General features: G+C 41.8%; 1 protein-coding gene across 3 annotated transcripts; it reads left to right on the top strand.

Moving 5' to 3' along the window:
- Window positions 1-45: 45 nt before the first annotated feature.
- On the top strand, window positions 46-25,893 carry GLYR1 (glyoxylate reductase 1 homolog). 3 transcript variants are annotated; one of them, XM_064726143.1, is made up of 16 exons: window positions 46-174; window positions 2,196-2,232; window positions 3,178-3,257; window positions 10,075-10,213; window positions 10,779-11,021; window positions 14,029-14,115; window positions 14,994-15,050; window positions 16,110-16,160; window positions 16,308-16,381; window positions 18,115-18,214; window positions 19,453-19,563; window positions 19,864-19,965; window positions 20,961-21,123; window positions 21,535-21,714; window positions 22,160-22,284; window positions 22,624-25,893. In XM_064726143.1, the coding sequence occupies exons 1-16, from the start codon at window positions 137-139 to the stop codon at window positions 22,696-22,698; spliced, it is 1,662 nt and encodes a 553-aa protein (XP_064582213.1). In that variant the 5' UTR covers window positions 46-136; the 3' UTR covers window positions 22,699-25,893. The 3 variants fall into 3 exon arrangements, with proteins under 3 accessions (XP_064582213.1, XP_064582214.1, XP_064582215.1); XM_064726144.1 differs by having other exon boundaries at window positions 19,453-19,565; window positions 19,869-19,965; XM_064726145.1 differs by lacking the exon at window positions 10,779-11,021.
- Window positions 25,894-26,448: the final 555 nt, after the last annotated feature.

Genomic DNA, 26,448 nt, shown 5'->3' with positions numbered 1-26,448 from the left:
CTGACAGCCCTCCCGTACACGTGACGGACCGCCTGCCCACGTGATGCGCCCGCCCAATGGGCGCGGCCACCGCTCCCCTCCCCCTGGTCGTGCTCCCGGCAGCCCCCGCGCGGCCCGGCCGGTCCGTGTCGGTAAGATGGCGACCGTGAGTCTGAGGCTCGGAGATCTGGTGTGGTGAGTGGCGGCGCAGGCTGGGTGGCGGCCGCGGAGCATGGCGGACTGGGCACCTTTAGCGGGCTCAGGCTGCGGCTGCGGAGACGCAGGCGGGGCTGTAGCCGACCCTGGGAGCGACGCGGCGGGAGCCGAGTCGGTTTGGGCCGCGCTGGGCGCTGTCAGCCCGCGGTGACTTCGGAGAGCGGCTGTGGGCAGGGTGGGGCTCGGCAGGGCAGGGCAGTGCAGTGGTGGAGCTGCTGCCGGGTTGCGGGTATCGCCGTTGCCGTCCCTTGGGCAGTGTGGGAGGAGCGGCGGGAGGCAGCCCGGAGCCAGGGCACCGGGCGGGCGGGAGGCGGGCTGGGCTGGGAGCCGGGCCGGCACTGGGGAGGCTGGCGGGGGCGGCGCATGACGGAAGCTGTGTCAGATGGAAGGATGAAGGAAGCGGGACGGAAGGACTGGCGCTGCGTGGTTCCCTTGTAAGCCCGGGCTCACCTCCCGAGGGATGCGAAAAGGGTTAGAGATGGAAAGTGTTTATGGAGAGCCACGCACCGTTTCTTGGCAGTGCTTTAATGAAGCAACACAACAGTCCAGCGTTTCCTTGCAGGTTGGGGTGTCCCTGTGGAAACCCCCAGAAGCCGTTTCCCCTTGTCACTGCGATCTTACCCTCAGATAGTCAGAGCTGTGATTTCGTGTTTCCTGATGGGGAGAAGTGAGAGCATTCCACCGCGCCCTGTAAGCTCTGCTTAAGTGCATAGGTTTCGCTGTGCTGGATGGGCTAGGCTGTCCTGCCAGAGCTCAAAGAAGTAGCTGATTTCCAACACGTGAATAAATGCATGCATTTATACTGATAACCCAGATAAAAAGAAGGCTGTGCTTCAGACTGTGACAACTGCAGCTCTCATCTGAAAAATTTGCAGTGCTGGGAAGTTGTCTAATTTATATAGCAAAGTAAGGATTAGTTACTTTTAGCATATGTATTTCAGATGAGAATTTGGGGAGTGTTACTCTCGGTGCTGGAATGCAGATTATCCTGCTTTAGTTTTGTACATGACAGCCAGGTGCTGTCCCTAGAGCTGTCGCAGGGAACTTTTAACAACAAGACAGCGACAGCAGAAAGGGTTTGCTGAATTTTTTTCTCAGTACGTCATGGAAGCATTGAATATGAGACATGGTTGTGGTCACAGCTCTTGGCAGTGTTGCTGCCTGCCCCTGGCTTCTGTGCAGCACTGCCATCTCAGCGTGCTGCGGTGCCACTTGCTGAGAAGTTTTGTGTCAGGAGCTGTTGGGCCCCACAGGTTCTTTGCCCGTCTCTTGCAAGACACTTACTAATGGGGTTTTGTGAGTACTGCAGCACAAGTCAGTGACAAGGGTGAAATAAGGATAAAGCTCTCCAGGAAAGCTGGTGAGCTGGGGGCTAAGACTAATGTCTCTTCCTCCTCTGTGATTATTTCTAGTATTGCCTAGTTTTCATAATGGAAACATTTGCAAGTGTAGAAGTAGTAGTGCCTTTCTTCTATGGGTCTTCATACCTTCAGTTAGTGTGGTGGTGAGCACTTGAAAAAGTGATAATGGAACACCTGTTGAGGGGATCATGCTATTAATGCCTTTCTGCACGAATCAGAACCTTAGCTTTCTGTGCTGGGAGTTGGTGGCTGATCTGCTCACCAGCTGCTCTAGACAGGTAGATAGAAGTTCTTAACCTGAACTTTGGTCTCATTGCATTCCTCAGTGTTTTTTTCAGCTCCATGTGAAGAAATCTCCACTCTTATGGTGCTGCAGTGCCTATTACTCTTGTATCTTGCAGACTGTGTTACTGATACTCTTCTCTTCAGTTCTGGCAGTCCAGCAAGGTCAAACAGACTGTCCAGAGACCTGAGTTAGGTGCAGATGTCAGCCATGTGTCCTGCCTTGAACAGAAGGTTTTGACTGCAAACTGTAACTCTCTTATTATGAAAAGCGTGACATAATATGAAAAAGCAGGCATTGGGATAGTTAGTTTTTTCTCTAGTTCTAGTGCCTAATAATTTCTTTTTTTTCTCTAGGGGGAAGCTCGGCCGTTACCCTCCATGGCCAGGGAAGGTGAGATTTGTTTGTATTTATTGTTGCTTTTTTTTAGTTTTTCATGGTTTGTGGTTTTTTTTTTGGTGTGGTTTTTTTTTTGTGTTTTCCTTTTGTGTAAGGAAAGCTTTGCTTGAAAGCATTTCAGTTGTAGATTAATACTGGTTTTCTTGTTTGTTCTTTTACACATCTACCCCACAAATCTAAAGCGTGAGCTAGTTTAGGGCTTTATTTGATATGTTATCTCAGTCTGTCAGTAAGAGCTGGTAGTTCATGTGGAATGAAAAGCCAACAGAGAGCCAGCTCTGGAACTGATTGTGTTTCCCAAATTTAGTTGTTTAGTCCCTGTCACTTTCTGCAAGACATGTTTCTTTTCTTCTGTAGTAAGTTGGCTAACAGTACAGTCTTAAGTAATGGAAATAAGGAGTCTGGCGTCTCAAGATACTGTTTTAGAGCTGTCGTTTTTGAGAATTATCTAGGGTGGTTTGATCCTACTTCTGGTTTGGTTGGGGTATTTTCAGATGAAAGATTTTTAAAAAGGAATTTTATATGCCGTTTGTATTCCTTCTACTTCTCAGAAAGACCTTTCTTTTATCTTACATGTTGTATGAGGGCTAAGCATGCTGAGGTAAGTTTGAGTCAGGTAAAAGACTAGTCAATGTGGCTGACAACTATAAACATTTGGTTATTGGGTCAGGTTAACACCAGGGTCCTCTACAGGTGTCACCTTGTAACAGAATGATAGCTTTTCTCCTTACTAGCATTTTAAAGTTGATAAGCAATTTATTCTGCGAGTAAAGACAAAGTTTAAATTCTTAAGATTACCTAAGTGGAACAAATTTTTATTAATGCAAGTTATCCTCCTAATCAGATTTTTAAAAAATCTATAATAGCTGAAGACTGGGTGGTAAAATCACAAAATTTGTCACTATGTGCTTTTTAATTATGATTTCTAATCACCTTTAGATTGTTAACCCACCTAAAGATCTGAAGAAACCTCGAGGAAAAAAGTGCTTCTTCGTGAAGTTTTTTGGAACAGAAGATCAGTATGTACCTCCTTGTTTTCATCTGGGGAAAATATTGTACCACATAACGTGGATCTTTTGTGGAAGAAATATTTACTAATATTACAGTGCAATGTAGCATTGTAAAGGATTCCCTTTGAACCACACAATAAAAGAAATTCAGCTGTTATTGCATGCTATATCTGCTCACTGAGGTGTATGAAGGGTATAAAAACTTAGCTTTAGGAATTGAGTTGCTGTGATAGCTCACCACTTTTAGGTGTGACATGACTGTGTCAGGTTTTAGCATGTAATGAGAAAAGTACAGCTCAGAATATTTCTTTTTTTTTTTGCTGCCAGAGGAATAAAAGTAACTATATAATTGTCATTTGTGAAAGAATATGCTGTCCTACATGCTGATTGAAAACATTCTAGCCGTGCTTTTGTAAGACTTCACAGTATAAGAGAGCCAAAACTGTTTTAGAGTTCCTTTTTGCAAAGCAGAATTTAATGATTTCAAATGTGAGCAAAATAATAGTTGTCTTAGATTTAAATGATTACAAACTAGGTAAAAAAACCCAATGAAAAAGGCCCCTGAGAACTTGGATGTTTTGTGAAACTGAAAATTATTTTGATAACTTTTCAGTTTTTCTCTCTATTTTCTGCTATTAAGTCACGGAATAAAGAAGAAAATTGCAAATATCTGTGGAAGACTAAAAACCCCATTACTTTTAGGAAGAAAGATGACAAGAACTGAGGCCATTTGGTGAATGGCTCTTAAGGAAATTATTTTTCACTGCTAAAATATTTTTGCATAATACTAAAATATTTTTCCATTAAGAAATGAGGTCTAAATTTGATGGTGGAGTATTGAATGCCACATAGTAATGGGAATGTTTGGATCTCTAGTAATTTGAGGCAGGTGAAGGTTGATTTGAGGCTAGAGAACGTTTTTTGGTGGTGTTATTAAATATGATTATTTGAGCTAATAAATTCGGAGTTGAAGTGGATTATTTCTGTCCTGATTATTTGTTTTCAATTCTTGTATTTCACATTGAATCAAATACAGATTTTTTTGGTATTAAGACAAATGGTCAAATATCTTGGATACTGTAGCTAAGATTAATAACATGATTGCAAATGAAGAGTTCAGAGCTGCAAAATAATTGGGATTTATTACAAGATTCTAGAGCTCTGCCTAGGGCAGATTTGGTCATCTGGCACAGTGAAGTAGTATGGTTGTTGTAGTGTAGCCCCTTCCCCACATTTCCAGCTTGTGAAATTTAATCATATCATGCTAGATAATCAAGAATTAGAAATTTACTTGCTTTGATTGGTACCTGAAAATTGAATAGAAATAAAGACTATCACCTTTCTTTCAAATAATGTTGATAGAGACAAGAGACAGAAGCTTGTGTGCCTCTTCTGTCCTAACTTGGAATGTCAGAAGGATGTACTGGTTAGAGTTGTGCTGTTCTAACCAGTGTGTTGCCTGAGAAAGTTCTCATATGTTTGATTGTGTTTGAGCATAATCAGCCAAATCAGGAAAAAATAGAAATTATTTCACTTCATATGTGAAGATGAAGAGGAAATCTTTTGTACTTCTTTTGTACAAGTAAACTAGTGGGTTTGGCAAATACTTTTTTCAGGTATGTGTATAAACAGCACTTTGAAGGTAACTGAGAGAATGTCACCACCTTATGAACAGCCTGAGGAGCAGCAGAGTGCAGAGCTGTCACTGTTCAAGGGGAGATGAGGAGTGCACTTACTCTCTAGTGCATATAGCTTCTTTTTTAGCACCTCACTTCTTCGGCCGTGTTCACACTGTATGATGGCATTTCTGTACCATGGATCCATTGCTGCAGCTCTTGTATTACTGCCTTACCCTTTGAGGTTGAACAGGAGAGGATCTGGTCATCAGCTGTTTACCTCTTGTCCAGTGAATAGAAGGCAAAGGCGATGCTGATTTCTGAGTACAGTCCCTCCCGTGAACTTCTGAGGGTTGTTGCCAGCCAGTCTGTCAAGAGGCAGGCGGTGTCAGACCCTATTTTAGACTTACTTCCTTCTAGGGATTCTTAGGTGTCTTCTGTGGCCAGAAATGCGCCTGTTCCAGGCTGGGTGCAAATTGTTCCCCACTGACTCATGTGGCTTTGGTTTGTCATACTAAAGCTTAAGGAGAAAAATGTTTAGAAGTAAAAATTGATGTGCATGAGCAGAGCAGAAGGGTAAATAAAAACATACTGATGAGTTTGGCAGTGGTTTTGGTGTAGTGTGTAAGTTTTGTTTTTTTGTGAAATTATGGCTAGATCAGGATACAGCACAGGGGAAATGCATTTTCCTTTTTCTGCAAATTGAATATTACCGTGTATTAGGCCTTTGCAATGATGCAGTGACTAAGGAAATAGATTAACTGGAAAGCTGTGAGTACTTTTGGTCCAACATACAGAGGTGAGAGCATGAGTGCATTCTGACTGCTCTAAATCCTGGCTTTTGATAAATTTTCTACAGAGCACTGTACTCCATGTGTTCTGTTGGTGGTGTTAGTTTCTTTTACATTTGAAGGAATGGGTTTTCTGAAAGATAAGGATTCTCTACCCATGGAAGCAGATTTTGCTTATGTTTAAACTGTGAAGTACATATATGCTTTCCCACAGTGAAAGCCACCTGATGTTCATAGTAGTGATGAAATAGCCATGTCCTGTTCTAAATGATTGTGTGCAATTAAGACAATCATGCAATGTCTCTTTATTACCTTGTTCTCCAAATTGATAAGGTGTTCTTTCTAGTCTGCCTAGGAGTTGTTTTTCTGAGTGTCTCTTCTTAGGGCAAGTCACATTAAAAGGTTTCTCTGTCTAAAATCAAGAACAGTTGATGTTTCCTGCCCATAGACCTGACAGGCATGTAACAACATCATTACAGGAATCTAAACAAAAATTTTGATTTAGTTTAGAAGTGGAACTTAGACCTCTTATCTGTGCTTCTAACTGTGCTTCTCAGATAGTATTTAAAATCCCTGTTTATTTTTATCTCCTACAGTTTTGTTGTAGGAAATCTTTGTAGATATTTCAGTAGTCAAGTAAGAACTTTTATTTTGTTGTGTATGTACATTTATTGCTTTTAGTAGTTAAAACTAATAGACTGGCTGGCCTGCAACTCTTTCTTGGTGTGTGCCATGCAGTTAAAAATTTTACATTTTTTAGCCGGCTTAAGAATCATTATGATATTTGTTAAAACTTAAGATATAATTGCTTTGAAGGTATCTTTCCAGTGTGATTCTATAGAAATACTAGTGATGGTCCTGCAGCCCTCAGAGATGTGTGTACAAACACAGCCATTCACCTTTCTTCCTCCTTTGGTATTCCCTGATAGCCAAATGGACTTGCAAGTCATGTATATCACAGTCTTAACAGGAAGCTGTGACAGCCCATTCTTCCTTACAGCCTTTTGTAGCATCAGTGTGAAACTAAATATGGTGGGGTCAAGGGGCACTTCTTGATTTTATATATTAAGGGAAAAAATGGAGGAAGCTTGCAGTCAAAGATGAATGTAATAATTTGCAGCCTCTTTCCATCAGGCACAGTAATTTTTACACAGTGCTCATTACCTTTCCATCCCCCATGTCCTGTTCGGATGAAAGCACCTACTTTTTTCTTTTGCCACTGTTTTCCCTGGTTTTCAAGGAGAGAGTAAATTCAGGATGTAGTCTTTCTACATCCTGTAGTCTTTCTGAACCTGAAATGTTCTTTCAGGTCCTGACATGAGAAAACACTTGCTTTAAATTTGCCAGCTGTTGGAAATACACCTTAGTAATCTGAGGGTCTGGAGGGATGGGCTGAACTGATGGCGTGGGTGAACTTGTGTTCCTGGTACTTCTCAGTGAGGCTGATTATCCCATGCAGAGCTCTGTGTTGCTGTAGCAGAGCCAGCTGGATCGTTGTTCAACATCCCTGCAAGCACAGTACCATAGCTGTAAATCACTACAGACAAAACTCTTCTGTCTCGTACTGAGGAGGTATTTTTTTGCACAAATTTGAAAAACATAATACTTAAATTTCCTTCAGTATTGCCCTGCTTCTGGATTTCTTCTAAATATCCCTTCCTTTATTCTAGTATGATATAGTCATTTTTGTATTTTTTTCCTAGGAGTTTATGTCCTAAGTTGCAGAGTTTAGTTGAGTTACTTAATTTATGAGGGTTGGGATGTTCCCTTTTAACAAAGGAAATCTGTCTTGATTTGTTGTATGCTCACACACACTGGCCTTGTAAATAACTAAGAAATTTTCTTTTGATTTTTAGAACTGGTTGTGTTAGCATTTAGTGTGGGCATCTAAAGTGCTACAGTCTAAAGCAATAAAATTTTTCCCAGACTGCGGTAAACAGAAATCTGGAGATACAGTGCTACTGTTTTCCATCCTTAGCTATATGGTTTGCAAAAAACGAAGATTGGTGGATATTCTTCCATCTCATTTCTGCAGCTTATCATTAGGAGTTCGTATCTGTAGACAGGAAGAGAATGGCTGGAATGGTGAAGGTTTGAAGATCTCCTTGCCTGTGCCATGGATTTCAGTCTGGTGTCTCTGCATCTATCTGTGCCACTGTTTCCGTGTAACTGCAGGTCACTTTCATACTTGTCTCTACTTATTCTAACTTTTGCCTATTGTTCATGTTAATAATGTGGATTTGAAATAGGCAGTGGTTTTCTAAGAGTGGTATTTTGGAGACGATGAGGAACAGTGTGAAGAAATGAAAAGAGAAAGCCATTGCTAATAGGTATTTTTATTACATCTTTCCACTTTGCATGTAGCCCATTCTTTAGAGTTGCTGGGTGACTGTGCAGCAGTATGAATGCAATGTCATCTTAAATATGACATCTTCAGTGTCATCACTAATATTCTTTTCATGCATTGATTCATTGCTGAATCAGGAGAGAAACAGTAATTAATTTTATATGTTGTATCCTTGAGGCTGATCTAAATACTGGGCTTATTGGCCTTGAGGGTATTGAGATCTTGTGTATAAACATGAATAGTTTTGTTTGGTGAAAAGTTCTTTAGTTTTCAAGTGCTTGAAACACTGCATGCAATTGGTTTGTGGACATTGGTGTCAAAAGATACTCCTCTCTTATGGAAGGTTGTCCAAGTAGGTGATGCATAAAAAAACTGGAAAGGAAAAGACCAATTTAATTTTTTCCCTGCTTTTTTAAAGTTTATTTTTAACTGAGGCAGCATTTAAGATTGTTTTTCACTTATTAGTTTGTCTCTGAGATCTCTAGTTCTTTGTCCTGGTGGATCACAAGTGCCAAGATACATCTTTGAAGCTAGGAACCAGAAAAAGCTTTGTACTTCGGGCTTTCTCCCTACCAAAGGAAAAAGAATGAGAAAGGAAACTAATGAACCTGTGCAGTGAGGAGTGATAGGATGTGCAGAAACCTAAGAGAATGCCTTGAGGGAAAATAACTTATTTTTATTTAGAAATTCAGTCCTGCAACAACATTTAACATGTTTTTTTTATATTGTGGTCCAAAGTTTGGTTTCCTTTATACATATAATGAAAGGCTTCTCATGAGCTGGTTCCCTGTGGTACACAGGGATGTTTGTCACTGTTTGTCATACAGGCAGGCTTTACAGTGTAAGATAATTTTAAGGTGTGTTTCACAGTAATGCCTGGGCGGCTGTGAGAGATACCCTGAATATCTGCTGGACTCAGATTCTAGTCTGAATGCAATGAATTGTCTTATTATATAATAAGTCAGTTCTTAAAAAACCAATGTAAACAAAGTGAAAGGATTCATCTTTGCATGCCAGAGCACTGGCTTCTTTGGAAAGGATGCTGGCATTTTCCAGTAGCTTCTAGCAGGCATTGTCTCTGCAAGTGAGACCCAAAATGTTTCATTCTACTTTATTAAAGTTGATTCCTGATTACAAGCAATTTACAAACAATTGCTATTGCCAGTGAGGAGAAAAGTGTTAATATTTTTTAGTTTTAGAGTTTATTTTGTGGAGAGAGGAGAAACAATCAAGATTCAACAAAGCATTGCAATTATTTTTTGTTGTTTTAGTCTTCCTTTTCAGTTTAACTATACAGTGTCTGAAAATGCAGCCTTTAAATCACCTCATCTGCTTGCAGAAGCTAGACTGCACTGGGGAATATTTAAAACCTTTATACGTGAATAGTCTTATGTAACGTAGGAATACCAGGGGCCAAGAGAAAGTCTGATTGCTCCAGTCAGAGGCAAAGGAAATAGTTATTTTTTCTCATAAACAAAATTATTGTTTTCATACAGAATACCTGGGTACATCAGAAATCAGTTCAGCAATGAGCTGTTGCTTTTGTATTAACTCTGTGGTCATCTCTATAGTGAGAATGCATAATTTTGGAGCTTTTTTCCTACAGTTTTTTAGACACCTGTATGCTCAATATATTTGAACCAGGGATTGATAGCTGAGAATTGTTAGGTGAACTTTACTCTCGAGTAGATTAGTGGTATTGCCTACTTTACCTGGAAGTGTGGGTCTGTGGGTGTTCCTCATGGTGAAACGAGTGCAGTCATTGGGCTGCCGTTGTTTTAAATGCGTCTTGTGATCACATCCAAAAGCTGTTTTATCAGTAGAGAATAATGCTTAAAGGGGGACAGTGCTAGAATGAGAGGACATAAAACTTAAGAAATAACAAAAGTGCCAGAAGAAAATTCTCACTGAATTCACTAATAGCAGCCCTTCAGTTTCTAGATAGGAAGTGAGTTTGGGCTGTTGTCATTAGTAGAGCTGGAGGAGAAAATGTAGCTGTGTGTTTCTCAAAGCAGGAGGATTTAGAGGGCTGCGGTTTGGAAAATATAACTAGCTTCTTTTTTTGTTTCAAGTGCTTGGATCAAAGTGGAGCAGCTGAAGCCTTATCACCCTCACAAAGAGGAAATGATAAAGATTAACAAGGGTAAGCGCTTCCAGCAAGCTGTGGATGCTGTAGAGGAGTTTCTTAGAAAAACCAAAGGCAAGGACCAGGTGAGTGGGTTCTTTTTCACTGTGTGCTTTAAAACAGGTTTTGGCATGAACGATGATTAGATGCCTTGTTATGTGAAAGGAGTTTGTTGTCTCTGGCAAGTTGAGGAGGATTGGGTTTTCCTTCCTTTGGGGTTTATTTCCGATCCTCTGTTCTTCCCCGTTAAATCTTGTTTGGTGGGGAAAAGTGATTATTGGATTATTAAATGATGAAGAAACTGAAGAGGCTAATTGATCTACTTGTGATGATTTTATAAATCAGTCTTAAGTATTTGGTATCAACTAATCTTGTCTTTAGTATATTGGAAGTGCAAGCAGTCCTGGCAAGTCTTCAGGTGGCCTGTTCTGTTACATGCTTACTTAAACTGGTGTGTTTTTGCAGGAGAACTAACCAGGAACTTCATTCACCAACTCCAAAGGTCTAACAGATACGTAGTTTTCAAGTTACTGTGCTGTTGTTTTACTTGATAGTAATCAGCACGGGGTCCTTCACATCCTTGGTTTTGCATGAAAATCATTCCATCTCTTCTCTTCTTTCCTTACCATCTTCTATTCTATAATCTCTCAGGCGTCTTCCCATAACTCCACTGAAGAGAAGAATCGGCGTAATTCCAGTGAAGAAAGAGGCAAGCAATCTGCTGGTGAAGAGAAACGCAAAGCCAGTTTGTCTGAAGGAAAGGTGAAGAAGGGCACAGGGGAAGGAAAAAAGAGGGTTTCTTCTGTCTCGTCAGAGAGAGGATCAAAATCACCCTTGAAAAGAGCCCAGGATCAGAGCCCCCGAAAGCGGGGGCGTCCACCCAAGGATGAGAAGGTTTGTGTTGTGCATGTCCGCCAGTGCCCGTGGACTTGGCAGCTGGACTTGAGGTCTGACTGGCACCTTGACTAACAGGCCAGCAGGAAGAATCAGTTCAGTATCCCTTTTTTTTAAGCTTTTTCATGTTGCTACTTCTAGACCATTTGGCTGCCTGATACCAATTGGCAAGCATATTGTTGATTCTTCCTGTGATTTTTAGCAGTTAGTTGCTGTGAGTGGCTCTGTTTGTATCTTTGAGAGGGCTTTGAAAGCTGTATCAGGAGACTCCATTCTTTCGTCTTGTCATCCCTCGAGTTCAATTTGTGTGGGAAGGATTAGCAAAGAGATATGGGTCTTCATCTGGCTCCTGACTTCTCCCATCTCATCTGCTTCGTATGATCAGGTGATAAGTAGTTGCTCAACTTCAACCTCAGTACTCACAAAGAGTGAGATATCTTTAAGGGCTAGGGCTTAAAGAAGAAATTCATAGCCTGGGGAATCCACCAGAAGAATTGTCTTCATTTCAGCTTCTGTGCTTTAGGATATGTTCCCATCATCCATTCTGAAGGAGCCTTAATATTTTATTCCTACTACTTCCCTGATATTTCTCTATGTTGTGGCAGCACTTTGTCTACCCTCATATAGAGTTCCAGCCTTTTTATTATGGAACTCACTGTTGCGGTCTAGATCTTCCTATTCCAAATGGATATTTATTTTGGTGGATTATTACAAGTCATATCCTTCATCAGTGACTAAACCTGAAGACAACTGGGAGACCTCAACTGAAACACCGTATGGCAACGTGCTTGCTCATCTGTGCTTCAAGGGGATCACGATGTGCTTCACAGTCTTTTCTTTCAGTCAGGATGCAAGTCAAGATGGTGGTCCTTGCTCTCTGGAATTGTGAATGGATTGGCCTTCGCTGGCTGAACAGCAGACTATCTTGATGTGGTAAAATGAAGCTGATCATCTCAGATATTAGCTGTGAAGGCATCATAGAGTAGAGTCATAGCATATCCTGATTTGAAAGGGACACACAAGGATCATCAAGTCCAACTCCTAAGCGGTTAAAGAAAATATTAGCTCTTTTGTAGCACTGATGCCTGTGAAATTACGCTGCGTAACAGATCCCATCAGTTTCTTCTATTGAGGGAAGTTGGAGGAGGAGAGAAATGTATGCATATTTATAAATTAAAACTAATAATTACAGAACTTGTCTTGACTGATGCAGGAAAATGCTTCATTGGCAACATAGTTTTCACTTTTCTAAGTGTCTTCCTATAAGCATGTTGTGTCTCCACATATTTCTGTTTAAATAAGCCACAGGACCTTTTTTTCACTTGCAAAATGATTCTGTGTCTTTGAGCTAGATTCATTCCAAAATTAATCAAAACTAATGGCTGGGAGAATTCTGATTGTGCTGACACATTGCATGCATAGGTTTTACTGTGTTATTTACCTTAGGACATCAGAGTGCTTTGAGTGAGCTAATTGTGGTAGTTGACATTATTTTACTGCACCTGACAAGCAGACTGGTTTTAAAGTTGCCACACAGTGGTGGCCAGCTGTGTGATAACTTCCTGGCCACAAACCAGGAAATTAAGCAGGATGAGGTAGGAAAGTAAGCCTTACAGCTTCTTGAAAGTGGCATATAAAATAATTGCTATGAAAATATAACAATACTGCCTTAATACTGGTTTTCAACCTATGAAATAATTTTAAAATCTTGTCTTCTTGCCTGGTTCTCATAAATTCCTCAAGTTCTTAGCCCTAGAGTAGAAAACGTTTATATTGTTGTCCTGAATTAATATGATCCTAGGATTTGTGGTTTTTTTTCTTCTGTTCCAGTCCAAATTCTGGCCTCCAAGTAATAAGAATGCATAAAAATCAAGAATCTGGTTTTTGCTGAGGTGTGCACTGTCTAAAAAGGGTCTGTGGCCATACGTGATCATTTACATACTCGTACGTTTAGGCTTATATGAATATATTTGAAGGAGCAGCAGAGCTTCATAGGTATCAAAGCGGGTTTTTTCCACACTTCACCAGCTGGAGTATGCAGGAGACTCCCTAGGCACTACAAGGTTGGAGACTGATGTCTGCATTGTCCTGCTAACCCTTGGACAGTTGCATCGTTCTAGGTTACTCCTCCAGGACTCTTACTCTGTCTGTTTTTGCAAACAGTGTTCTTCTCTTGTGCTTCTGTGTGGATGCTAAGGCATATTGTGCATTTTCAGGAAGTAATTTCGGGGGGGAGGTAATGTGACTCCATTTCTGAACCCTCATGTCAGAGGAAGACAGCACGTATTATGTAGAAGTCCTGTGCGTTCTCTTCATGTAGCATAAAAACCTAGATGTCTATAGCATATATTGATGACCTATAGCATAGAGACTTATTTTAACCTATATGTTTTGGGGATATAAAATATAAAGTTTAATCTGCTCAACAGTAAAAGCCCCAGTATGTTAAGTGCTATCATGATACTACAAACTGGGGCTGTGGAGCTGATGGGGCAGCCCACATACCAGTTTGACTCATGGATTCTGCAAACTTGAGCAGATGTGGCTGTCAATCTTATGCTTTGAAGGTTCTCCTGATAACAGGTAGGCTATTCTATTGTGACAGGGTAGGATTAAAAGGGTTCAGACCTCTCCTTGTAATGGTGTTCTTCACTCATTTGATAAGCGTTTTGCATCCACCAGAGGAAAGTACGTGATCAAGCATGTTTGTTTTCTGCTCATTCCATAAGTGCACAAATGCAGTGATTCCTCTTAGGTATGAAGAATGGACTCTCCAGAAACCATAAATCTGGTTGAAATCCTTAGCTGGCAGTTGATGCTTTTTCTCACCTCACCTGTATTGCTAATACTCCGTGTTTAAATATGAATGCTCATGGAAAGACCTGTGAAATTGAAGGCTTTTGTAGTGCTTTCGGAGCTCTCTATGTGTGTTCGAATGATCATCATACTGTGACCTGCTCCTGAGCCAGATTTTAAGCTCTTTGTGATCCTCCTTCTGTCTCCTCAGGACCTCACAATTCCAGAGTCAAGTACAGTGAAGAGAGTGATGACTGGAACAGTGGCTGGATTTAAATGGCCGCCGAGTGTGAGCGAGGTGAGAAGCTTTACAACCTCTATGTTATGAGTTTGTGGCAGCAAATCTAGAGCCTTTTGTCTGGCTGTAAAACAGCCTGTTCTTACCTTCTTGTGTTCGAACATATTGCAGTATAACAAAGTCGAACAATATCCCAGATAGTTCAGAAGTATGCTGGGAAATGAGTTTTCTGTCTCTGTGGAACTACTTGCAGATTCACACTAAACTTGCTGTACTAATGTTTATACTTCTTGTTTCAAAAGCATTTCTGTGACTGACTTCCCAGGAGTAGAGGTGATCTGGATAGTCTCTCCGTGTCTGAATGCTATCACATGGGGTGCTTACATTTGATTTCCTTCACAAAGCAGCTTTTGAAACCCTTTCGATTTTGTTGAGTAAATGAGTGATCAGTAAAGCAGAGTAAGAGCAGTGTGATTCCAGGCTAGTACGTGTGATGCTCGCTGGGGAGATGAGGGATCTGGGCCTTCAGTCCTTGTTGGTGTTAGGATGGGTTTGCTTGGCATGTGACAATCTTCAGTCAATTCTCAGAATGCTGCCTTATGGAATTACTTAGAACCTGGAAATTAAGTGTTTTCATTTGCTTGGGAGAGGAAGAAGTGCAAGATGAATTTTCTTCCTCCCATGTTAATATTGCTTGTATACTTCTTTCCTACAGATGTCCAAAAATGAGGAATTTGGTTTGAATGGCTTTGGTTTTGAGAATGAAACAAAATGTAAACTACTTAATTGAAACAGATTCCTTGTGACAGCTGATACATTTTATGTTTTCTGCCTTATGCTCTTGCTCTCATGCAGCTTAGGAGAGGGAGGGAATTGTGCTGTGGTAACTCAGTGACTCTCTCGATTTATTTCTGAGGCTGTATTTTCTCTCTTTGTAGCCTGTGAAGGACAGTGATCCACACTTTCATCACTTCCTGCTGAGCCAGACAGAGAAGGTAAGGATTTGGCAGACAGGATCATGCTGCTAGGTAGCTTGGAGTCCTGCCCTTTGCTGGAACTGAATACAAGGGGTATTCATAAAGAGCTCCAGAATTCTCTTCTTTAGGGGGTGGCAGTTAGATTAGTTGAAGTACTTCCAAGCCTGAAGATTTAGAGTGATTTAGCATTAAGTACAGTGAATAGTTTTAAGTAATTCAAGATTGTCTACCACTAGTTTTTGACAGATCTGATGTAATAAATTGTGTAGAATGAACAGGATGGACAGGAAAAGCTTTTTTTATGTTCAAAAATCCTGTTGTTTGATTGTTTTTGATGGTTGTCCTGTCAGATTCTCCATCTGGATAGGCTTGCCAGTTCACTGAATGCTGCAAGAGAACTTCCAAGACCAGAAAAGCGCCGTGTAAAATACAGCCTGTTTATCTCCTGAGAGTCAGAAGTCTTGCAGGATTTTATATTCAGCAGTGAACATCAGGAGGAAAAGGAAAGATCAAATTAAGCATAAAAGGATTTATATCTCGCTGAGGATCTGGGCAGAGCCAGAAGGATTAAGAGCTGCTAACAGTTTTATCTATACAAGCTCACAGTAAGCAGCATGGGGAGAAGCAGCCTTTGCCTTAGCATTTGTAGAAAGCCTTCTACATGCCTTCTCATGTTAACCAGAAGGTTTTGGTTCCACAACTTGCAGAGACATAGTGAGTGTAGATGTGAGGCTTCATGGCAGGCTTCAGAGAGCTAAATGTTAGGAGTAGGGATGGCCTAGGTTCTGGTGCCTCCAGAAGAGCCTGTTATAGGAACTACAGAAGGGAGTTTGCAGTGCCTTTGTCAGAAGACAGGGTGAATTGCTGGGGCAGGGTGGGAAAGAATGATCTTAATATCTTGCAATATATTTTAGGTTTTATTTTCTCCGCTTGAGGAAAGCCTCTGAGTTGTCCTGGTTTGAAGGTGGTGGTGGGTGGGTGAGCTCCCTGATTCTGTGGAATAAGGATATGGTCTGTTTGCTCGGCAGAGTAAATCAGCACTGTCCTTCCCCTGAATGCTTTGTCTTCTCCATACAGCCAGCTGTCTGCTATCAAGCCATCACAAAAAAGCTGAAGGTTTGTGAAGAGGTAAAGCAAATCTTCATTTTGATGGATGTTTATTGTTATGAGGTGTTGCGGTTCTTCCAGAGTTGTGCATTAAATTATTTTTATTATTATTTTTCCCCTCTCTTTTCCCCACCCCCCTGCCCTTGTCTCCCCATCCCACTCCCTCAGGAGACAGGATCCACCTCCATCCAGGCAGCAGACAGCACAGCAGTCAATGGCAGCATCACACCTACAGACAAAAAGTAAGATCTCCAATGCACTTCAGCCATTTCCTTCCCAGCTCACACATACAGCCATTCTCCAACCTGTCACTGAGAATGAATAAACCTAACATTTCCCTTTAACTGCACATTGCTTCTTTCCTTGTGTGAAACTGTTTGGGGGACAAGGTGGGAGAGAGGCAGCTAAATTCAAAGGGGGCTGTGCAATACAAAATTCAGAGTAAATTCTATCCTGGATGCATCTGCAATTCGGAGTGTTTCTGCAGTTGTTTTTTTCAGTAGGTCCCACTGCAGGGTGTTAGCAGCAGTATTCCAAAGTGTTGCATGAGATAGGAAGATAAAAGGGGATCTCTCTCCATTAGTTGACTGGGGTCATTTAATAGCTCTCCTGAGCATGCAGAAGACAAAAGAAAGAGGGAGATGCGTTCTCCCATCACAAAAACTTTGCTGTGTGGCACACGAGCTTTCTGGTTTCTCCTAACACACCCATTCTCTTTTATAGAGTGAGAGAAGGCTAGCTTGAGCTTCCTGTAACTTCTGCTCTGTTCACATTGAGTTCAGGCCACTCTTGCTGTTTGCTGTTGGGGCAGTTCTCGTGGGATGCCAGTTCTCACTTGTACTGCAGGGGAACAAAAATAACAATGAAGCTATTCAGGGAAAACAGTCTCTCAGGAAAGTGCATCTCAGAGGTGGGTTGTGAAGGAAGGAATACCTCTGCTGATTTCGAGACTTGAAAATAGGTAGATCTTATTTGGGCCATATAAGGAGCCTGTAGTGATTTGCTCTGCACTGTCTAAGGGCAGAAAGAGAAAAGGCAGCATGGCTAGCTGGGAGAAGACAGGTGCTGCTGTATTGTGGCTATTTCTGCAGAATTAACTACTGGATTTGCCAGGTAGCTTTTGTTGTGGTGTTACCTTGGATATAACTGAATGCTTCAGAATCTCTTTGAAAACTCTGGGTTTTATGGGAAACTGCATGATGGGTAAAATGGTTCTTGCAGCAATATCTGCAAGAGGAATTTTTGTTGTAGGTGATCATAGGGACTTGATGGCATAGTCTCTCTTTTTTGAATGGAGGGAGCAAAATTCTTTCCAGCTTGTGGGAGGAAGGAAAGGCTGTTCTCTGGGACTGATGGTGACCTGTGCTGGTTCAATACTTCCTTTCTTCCTTTGTCTGAAATGGCAGCTGTAGAACAGGGACTAGGTCTTTGGTCTGGCATGATGCTTAGCACAGTAGTTTTAGCTAGACTTTATCAAAACTAGGATACTAATGTATTGTTCAATTATACAAGCAAACATTGTATGTGTGACTTAGTTTTAAAGTCAGAAGATTAATAATTAGAGAAGCACCTGCTCATTTCTAAGTGTGCCCTTTAACTTCAGTAAAGCAATGACTGTCAACAGAAAGCACACAAACAGCAATTTTTAGTAAGCAAAAAACCACACATAAACCATTCACCCCAAACTAACAAAAAGAATCCAGACCATCCAAACCTTTAATATTTAGGTGATCTTCTGAAATAGGCTAAAGACTTTGTTCAGGAAATTGTTACGGATGCTTGGTAAGCAAAATAAATTTCAGCTTGCTTTTAAAGCTCAGTATTTGCCCATTGTAGCTGTGGTTGCAGAAGAACATGTTTGTTTGGGTATTTTTTTGTGCTGATGATGCTCCAGTTTGCTCTTTGTCATTTCCAGCACCATGAGAAGCTAACACTGATTACTCTCTCTTGCATTAATGTTTATTTATACCCTTAGGATAGGATTTCTGGGCCTTGGTCTGATGGGAAGTGGCATTGTCTCCAACTTGCTAAAGATGGGTCACACTGTCACTGTCTGGAACCGGACTGCTGAGAAGGTAGGCATGTGCTTAAGCCTCTGCTAAACATTCAGTTACCCCCTGTATCTCATGGAATCATCTGTCAGTGGTGTCTGGGAGGGGATGCCAAAGAAACACAAGGATATGCTTGCCACCTTGTTTTGTCCTGTTTCCTATGTACTTGTTGGTGGGCATGACTAGGTGCAGCTGTGGTCTGTTCTAGTGTGGTCACTCTTATGTCAGCAGTCTCACCCCACTGCCTTTTTGTGTGAGAGGAGAGAGTTGTCAGAAAAATTACACTTTTGTATATTACACCCATATATGTGTTGAAGAATGAGATGTAACATGCCTCTGAAAATAACTGCTGAAGTGAATAGCCATGGTCAGTGTATTGTGCATCTGTGAATAGCCATGAAAATACTGCTGATGTGAATTGCCATGAGATGTATTGTGCCAAAAAGGCCAGGTGCACAGAGTTATCCCAGGAGATTGAGGGTATGGTAAGATGCAGTGCTCAGCTGCAGGTTAGTCTACATCTATTGTGCTAGTCATGTGGTAACAAGTGTTCTGTTAAAGACCTGCTGTGTCATGAGACCAGGATGGAGAAGGGCTTTATAGGAGTATTCAAACTGAAAATGGAGCTTATATTGCATTGCACTTATATACTAGACAGTGTTACTCTTTGTAGTGGTGTAGGAATATAGGTAGCTGGGGGAGATGTGGTAGTTGTAAGATGCTGTGGAATAGCAGAGCAGGAAGGGCACTGTGGTTACTTTTTTAAAAGGGGACTAAGATTTATTTTTTTCAAGAGCAAAACATGGCTGATATGAGGGGATAGGGTAAGAAGGAGCTAAGATTTTGAAGCAGCAGCCCTCTGAAACGCACTCATCTCAGATATGCATATTCCTATTACTATCCAGTAACACATGTTGCTATGTCCTTTAACCAATTTTTTTCCCTAAATCTTCCTTTTTTCCCCCTAATAATTTCTTGCCAAACCCACAAATTTCTTACTGTTTCACCTTAGAGTTTTATTTCTTTGTGTCTTTCTTTCAAAGTTCTTCACCACTTCTTCAGAAAAGTTGCAAAAAAGCCCTGCACACACACACGTGTGTGTGTGTGTAGACAAAGCAACAGAAGAAGACAAAGTTGTGTAATTAACATGCCTGTCTCCTTTGGAGTTGTGTCCTGCAGTAGAATTTTTACAGCAAAATGCAAAGAATCCATTTGCTTGGTATTTAATATTTTTCTCAACTTTGGACTTGTGCCTTTTGCAGTGTGATTTGTTCATCCAGGAGGGTGCACGGCTGGGAAGAACGCCTGCTGAAGTAGTCTCCACCTGTGACATCACGTTTGCCTGTGTATCAGATCCAAAAGCAGCAAAGGATGTAAGGATTAGCTCTTATTTTACCCCTGCTGGTTAGACTATGAGATGGCAGTCACTGAATGCCGGTTCCGATTCCTGCTAACCACAGTACCCTGGGTCATTGTACATCCTGAGCAGTGCAGCTGTGTAAAAATAAATGTCCTAACAAAAATTAAGCATTTTAAAAATGAAGTCTTTGAGGACCGGTTCTGATAACCCTCTGGGGGTCTGCCACTGTAGCGCCAGACTCAGCTGGACTCCTGCAGAAGTGGGGTTTCTCTGCAGACACCCTATTGCTTTACCGCTCTTCTGTTCTCCACAGCTGGTGCTTGGTCCGAGTGGAGTGTTGCAGGGGATTCGCCCAGGGAAGTGTTATGTGGATATGTCCACAGTGGATGCAGATACAGTCACAGAGCTGGCCCAGGTAATCACCAAACTGAGCCTCTTAACAGCAGCAGGTGTTCATTCAGCAGAAGTTCTTCAGTTTCTGTTGGTAATAAAACTTTTAGAGGTCCTTGGGAGAGTCTCAAGTTCCAGGCAAACAAGACAAGTCTTCTTTGTCAAGTCTTAACCAGCAAACAGTGTTGGATGAGATGTTCCCTGGTGATACCAGCGAAGTTGTAGATTTGGCAGAGCTGTTACCTGACGCCATTGCAAACAGATAGCCAAATTTTGGTCCCCTAAGAAATATTTGTAGACAGGTTGGTATTCTGTAGCAAACTCGTGAGTAAAACCCTATCTAGATTAATGAGTGATGAAATGCAAAATCTGCCTAGTTTAAGTGCTCTGGTTGGGGAAAATTAATGCCTTCACATTTCATTCTATAGAAATATTATTATAGGATTTCTTTAGAAGTGTTCTGATTACTTCTGCTGTGGTATCTGTGATTTCTTTTTTGGCGTCTTGCTTGTTCCCCACTGCCCTAAGGCAGCATGTGTAGTTTTACAAGGAATGGGAACTGGTTTTGTCAAGTTCTAAGTAAACATGTTGTTGATGCGCTGGTGTGTAACATTAATTCGCAGAATGCAGATCACCCATATTAGTAAACATCTGGCTGAAGAGATCTGTCAAAGGCCTTTCCTCTGTGGGAAAGAGGGGAAAATACAATGATCAATCTTCTGGGGTTCTTAGGCGACATATACACCTTCAACATTGGTCCCTTGGCCCGTATAGGGTGCCATGACTAAAGCGTGTCAGTTCAGCTGCTTAAAATATACACAGTAGTGATGGGTGCTGGAGGGTCTTGCATGGACCCTTTTGGTCTTAATCACACTTTGCAGAGTACATCACAATAGTGCTTTCCTCTCCTGTTGGAGCTATTTGTTCTGCTTTAAATTTCTGTCCTTAGTGGCAGGTATGCCTTAAATGATGTTCCTGCTGCTGTTCATGCACAGCTAACCAGAGATGTTCTTCTCCCAGGTGATAGTGTCCCGAGGTGGTCGCTTTCTGGAAGCACCAGTCTCAGGAAACCAGCAGCTCTCTAATGATGGAATGCTTGTGATCCTGGCAGCTGGTGACAGGGGTTTATATGAGGACTGCAGCAGCTGTTTCCAAGCCATGGGGAAGACCTCTTTTTTCTTAGGTAATTGAAATGTGGAGGGCCTGATAGCAATTTCTTAGTGCAAGGACTGGGAATTTCAGCAAGGAGTCTGAGATGTATATGTCACCTTTTCTCTGTGGGCAGTGTGGGAAATTGGCTTGCTGCTCTGGAACTTGGCCAGTTTCAGAGCCTGCAGGCTAAGGCTTCTTTTTTGAATGCCAGCTTATTTTGGAGGATCTGTGATACTTTCGGTTTTAAATAATATTTTCTTATTATTTCTCCATTCCTTTGAGTGCTTGGAAAATGGAAATATTTTCTGAAGTCTTTCAGGTCAAGGGAGAGATGCCAAGTGCTTGATGACAGCAGTCTAACAGTGTCACTGCTGTGTGGGCTAGGGAGGCAGGGCTGCTACTTCTCTTCTGGAGGAATCCCAATGGTGTGTCTCACTCCCAGGTGAAGTAGGCAATGCCGCCAAGATGATGCTGATTGTGAACATGGTCCAAGGCAGCTTCATGGCAACAATAGCAGAAGGACTGACTTTGGCTCAAGTGACTGGCCAGTCCCAGCAGACCCTTCTGGATATCCTCAATCAGGGACAACTTGCCAGCATCTTCCTGGACCAGAAGTGCCAAAGTAAAGTTCTCTTACATTATTTTCTTACAGATCATTTTTACAATCTAGCAGCTTTTCAGATCGTGGCAGAAGGTAGAACATAACAATCTCATCTTCATCAACCTGGGATAATGGTTATTTTGAGCATTCTGTAAATGAAGAGCTGAGTTCCCATTCCTTCCCCTTCATGGCTGGGACTTCTGAGAATCTGAGTTAGGACTGCTTAGGGCTTAAGTCAGGATTTCATTGCAGCAGGGTAACAAGCTGCTTAGAAAGCTCACTTTGTCAGTGGGCAGTAGTGATATTAATCTGCTGTGGCCAAATGAAGATGGAGAGTGCAAAAACAGGAGAGTTAAAAGTAGTGATCAGCAATGGGAAGAGAGATTGGTGTTGAATTACAGCCCCCTGCAGCATTGGCTTGGCTTACTTTTGTCATGCTTAATTTTGCATGGGTTCCTCTCCGCAGATATCTTGCAAGGAAACTTCAAACCTGATTTCTACCTGAAGTACATCCAGAAGGATCTTAGATTAGCTATTGCACTGGGCGATTCTGTCAACCACCCAACTCCCATGGCAGCTGCTGCCAACGAGGTAAGAGTTGTTCAGTGTTTAGATGTGTTCTTTAGCATTTATTCAACAGTGCCATTTGTCAATCGGAGACACAGATCAAAGAATTACATAATCTCTACGACAAGGGAACAGTGATTGAAATATTTTTTGACTAGGGTAGCATTGGATTTGTTTTGATTGTAGAGACGCTTAGAATGTTACATCAGGAAACACAGAAAGACCTGGCATTTTCTGATCTGCACTTGGATTATTTGACATCCTGTGCAGTTCTCTGGTTGCAGTGGTCAGCAAAGGAGTTTTTCTGCTGGGAAAAGGCTTCACACAAGAGCAGGCTCTGATCCTTTTCTGATTTCTCTTTAGGTCTATAAACGAGCAAAAGCCTTGGACCAATCTGACAACGACATGTCCGCAGTGTACAGGGCCTACATCCATTAGGCTGCACCCTTCTTACTGTTCATACGATGATGATTGATTAATATTATTATGATACTGGGTTTTAACTCTGGACCAGTCCATCTCTGTCTTTCCATTTCCTTTTATACACAAACTTTGAGACCTGCTGTGGTGAGCCTTCCACTGTGGCAGGAGGGGGGAGGAGGGGGCTCGGATTGTTGCAGTCTAATTAGAAAAATCCATGCCATGCACTGACAGTCGTGAGATGAAACAGCGGCAATTGTTCAGAAGCTCTGAGGCAACTCTGCCAGAAATCTGCTGCTTGGCTGCTTTTATTTTCCTCTGTTTGCTAGTCCAAGATGCTGTTTCTAACAATCCCTTTTCTTCTTTGCTGTGAAATAATGCAAGTGCTGGACTCTCTGCATCAAGGGGACAGGGTCCTTGGTCCCAAGTAAGGTGAGGAGCATGCCTGCTAATTAGCCACTGTTAGAGAACAAGGCACCTCCCATGGAGGAGAAGGGCAGTTCCAGAGGGTAAGGGGAGTTGAGTGTAACACTGTCTTGATTCAGTTTCTTTTTAGACTTCCACTTCCCCACCTTGATGGAGGAATTCCTGTACTGTTAAAGATAACACATTGCATCCATGTCTTCCCCTGTACAGACAACTACAGCTTAGGGAATACAAACTGTACTGAAAATAGGAGAATACGTATGTCAATGAGACTCCTGAAAGGTTCATCATAGCCCATCCAAAACATCATTGGAAAGTAACACCTTTGCATAGAACACTGCAAGACAAACATAGTGCCTATAAAACTGGGCTAGAGATTTTACTTGTTCCTGGCCTTAGCTTATGTTATGTTACTACTTGTTTGGTTTTTTTTAACCCTTGTAGTCAATAATTACAAAGGTGTCTTGGATTGCAGCAGTGTCACAAGCAGAGTGGTGAGTCTGAAAAGGGAGAGAAGAATGATCCAAGAGATTGAGATTCCTGAGCTCCTTTCCACGCTCTCTGGCCTTTGCATGGTTGTCACATCTCTCAGCCTGTTTGCCCATCTATAAAGGTGGGTGATGGTTACCTACCTCACAGGGATACTTCTGTGTACTGCCTAGTGATCTTTATACATGTCAGGTTTTCCATACATGTTCTTAGTGTTACTACTTTGGGTACAAGATGGCACAGCACGAGCCTTCTCCCTGTATCTGTGAACTCTGCTTATGGCCAGATACCAACTTCTAGAAAGACCAATAACTGAGATTGGGGAGGCTAAGACCACTGCTGAGCTTTAGTCTAGAGATGGGTGACATGAACTGCAGATGCCAAGGCTAGAGAACAGAGATTGTCTCAGTGTAGATAGCAGAGCAACCCAGAGTCCAAAGGATGCCTGTCACAAAAAATGCACGGGGTGTGACTTGGTTTTTGGTTTGTTTGGGTTTTTGTTTTTTTTTTTTTTTTTCCAATTCTCAGTATTAGCCTTTTGGTAGTGTTCTTGCATTTTAAATTTGAGTGTTAGAAAAATGCCAGTGAGAAACTTTGGCCAAAATCACTTCTCAAGTGGTACAATCTCCTTCCTCCCTTGAGCTGGGATTCTGAAAGGAAAGAAGACAAATACAATTTAGGTTGTGTTCCTGACATCTGCCCCTGCCACCTTATTTTTTTTCCTAGGAACGTAACGGCTGTGTAAGGAAATTTTCCCTGGGTTAGGATTTCTTACCAGTCCTGCTTTGTGCAGCATGTGTGTATGGTTCAGGGACACCTTGTTAAGAAAGAAAGAAGGAAAGTGTCACATACTCATTTTGTCACATACTCATTGAATCACAACATCTAATGCCTTATGCTGTAAATGTTACTTTGAGTATTTCACCTCCTGTGATGACTGTTCCTTGTGGGCTAATGCTGTATTCTGCATTACTTATATCCTATAGTGAACACCTGGCAACAGGGCTGTCAGACCTCACTGCCTCTTGGCCACTGTGTGTGGGCGATGGTAGTTCTACACCTGTGTTCCTTTGCAATGCCACTGCCATTCTGTATGTAGGTATTCACGTTAAAGGCATGTAAAATTGCCAGCATAGCTAACCATTGACCTGCTTTGGCACACTGTTCTTCTCCACTCAGAACTCCATGGTTAGCACCTGAAGTCCTTTGTTAAACATACTATAGTAAAAAAAAAATCTCTCATATGAATTGTGCATTGTGGGCATCTGAGGGAAGTTGTGGGTTTGGAGGCAGGAAATGAGACTGATGGAAAAAATCTTTTGGGAGGAAGAAGGCGGTACTGTCCCGTGTGCAGAGCCAGTTCAGTGGCGTCCCCCCCTGTCCCTGGTGTCTTGCACCAGAGTGACCGTGGATGGTGTGAGCAATGGTAATGGAGTATCTTAGTTTGTGGTGCCTCTGGATACAGAGAGAATGCCAAAGGAGCTCTCAAGTCCTGTGACAGGTGTTTCATAATGAATTCAAAGGACCAGTCCTAAGGCAGCTCACTGCTGCAGGGTTTGTTTCTAGAAATACTGTAGTTCCCAAGAATGGAGATGGTTATTTCTGCGGGAGTGGCAGATGTGGACTAGTTAACACTGTAATTTATCCTGGAAGGGTCTGACTGCAGCTTTCAGCCATTGTGGGTAGCTGTAGAGTGGCTGCAGTGCTGCCTGGACAGCTGTACAGTCACAGGTGTGCCCAGGAGAAGCAGGAGGAGACCAAAGAGCTCTGATGTAGCTCTGAAGAGGAGGGATGGAAATGGGGGAATCCAGACCGTTCCAGATGCCAGTTGAAATTGCTGTCAGTCTCACTCAGATTCTTGTATTTATGTCTGTAGCCTCTGAATGTGGATTTGAGTCTGTTCCTAGGCCTGGGATTTGAGGGAGGGAAGTGGGGGAAGCAATGGATTGAGAGATGCTCTAATAAAACTGGCTAGTTAAATGTTGTCCTAATATTGTTGACAATTCTGTAAAGTTTCTTTTCATGAAGATTTTAGAAGTTTGCTTTTTTTAACTCCCTCCTTTTTAAAGAGAAAATGTGACACTTGTGAAAGCTTGTAAGAAAAGCAGTTTCCTTTTTCCTCAATGATAGATCACATAGTTCATTAAGGTTGTGAATTTTTATTTTCCTGCCTTGTTTTTAATTAACATTTGTCATTCAGAATAGGATGTGTGAAAATGTTTAAATGGCAAAGATTTTTTTTTTGTGCAATTAACAAAGCTACTGGCAAAAAGAATAAAACTTTTCTTGGTAACTGAATGTTCTTGTGGCATTTTCTGAAGCCTGTCAGAGCTGTCTTGGGGCATTAAGGAAGTATGTGTTCCTCAGAACACTAGAAACTCAGAGCTGCTGAAAACCAAGTCATCTGAAAACTGAGTAATCCTGAGAGCACTTCAGTCATTGCTCAAGCTTGAAACTCTCAGTGAGAAATTACAGAGGATAAGTTTGGATAAATTCCATGCTCTGTGTGCAGAGGGCTACATGCATCTGGGATGAGAGGAGGATTCTTTGTTTTAATATTCTGGTGTTGATGACAACTTCTGTTAAGTTTTGGGCTGGGATATTCATCCTTCTGGCATTTGGGGTTTTTTTTAATCCAGTGGAAGATTCTTGTCCATCACAGGAGGGTGGAATGAGATGAGCATTAAGGATCGTGTCAACCCCAGCCATCCCATGATTCTGTGAACAGTAACTCAGCAGTTAATTTGGTATTCTAAGATATGATCCTTAACTGAAATGTTTACAAGCTCTGAATACTGCTCGTGGATAATCAGACACTTGGACAGCAGTAGCTGTTCCTGCCCTGGGGCGTGA

This window comes from Zonotrichia leucophrys, chromosome 14 (genome assembly GCF_028769735.1).
Source record: "Zonotrichia leucophrys gambelii isolate GWCS_2022_RI chromosome 14, RI_Zleu_2.0, whole genome shotgun sequence".
Classification (NCBI taxonomy): domain Eukaryota; kingdom Metazoa; phylum Chordata; class Aves; order Passeriformes; family Passerellidae; genus Zonotrichia; species Zonotrichia leucophrys.
This window is presented reverse-complemented; position numbering and strand designations above follow the sequence as displayed.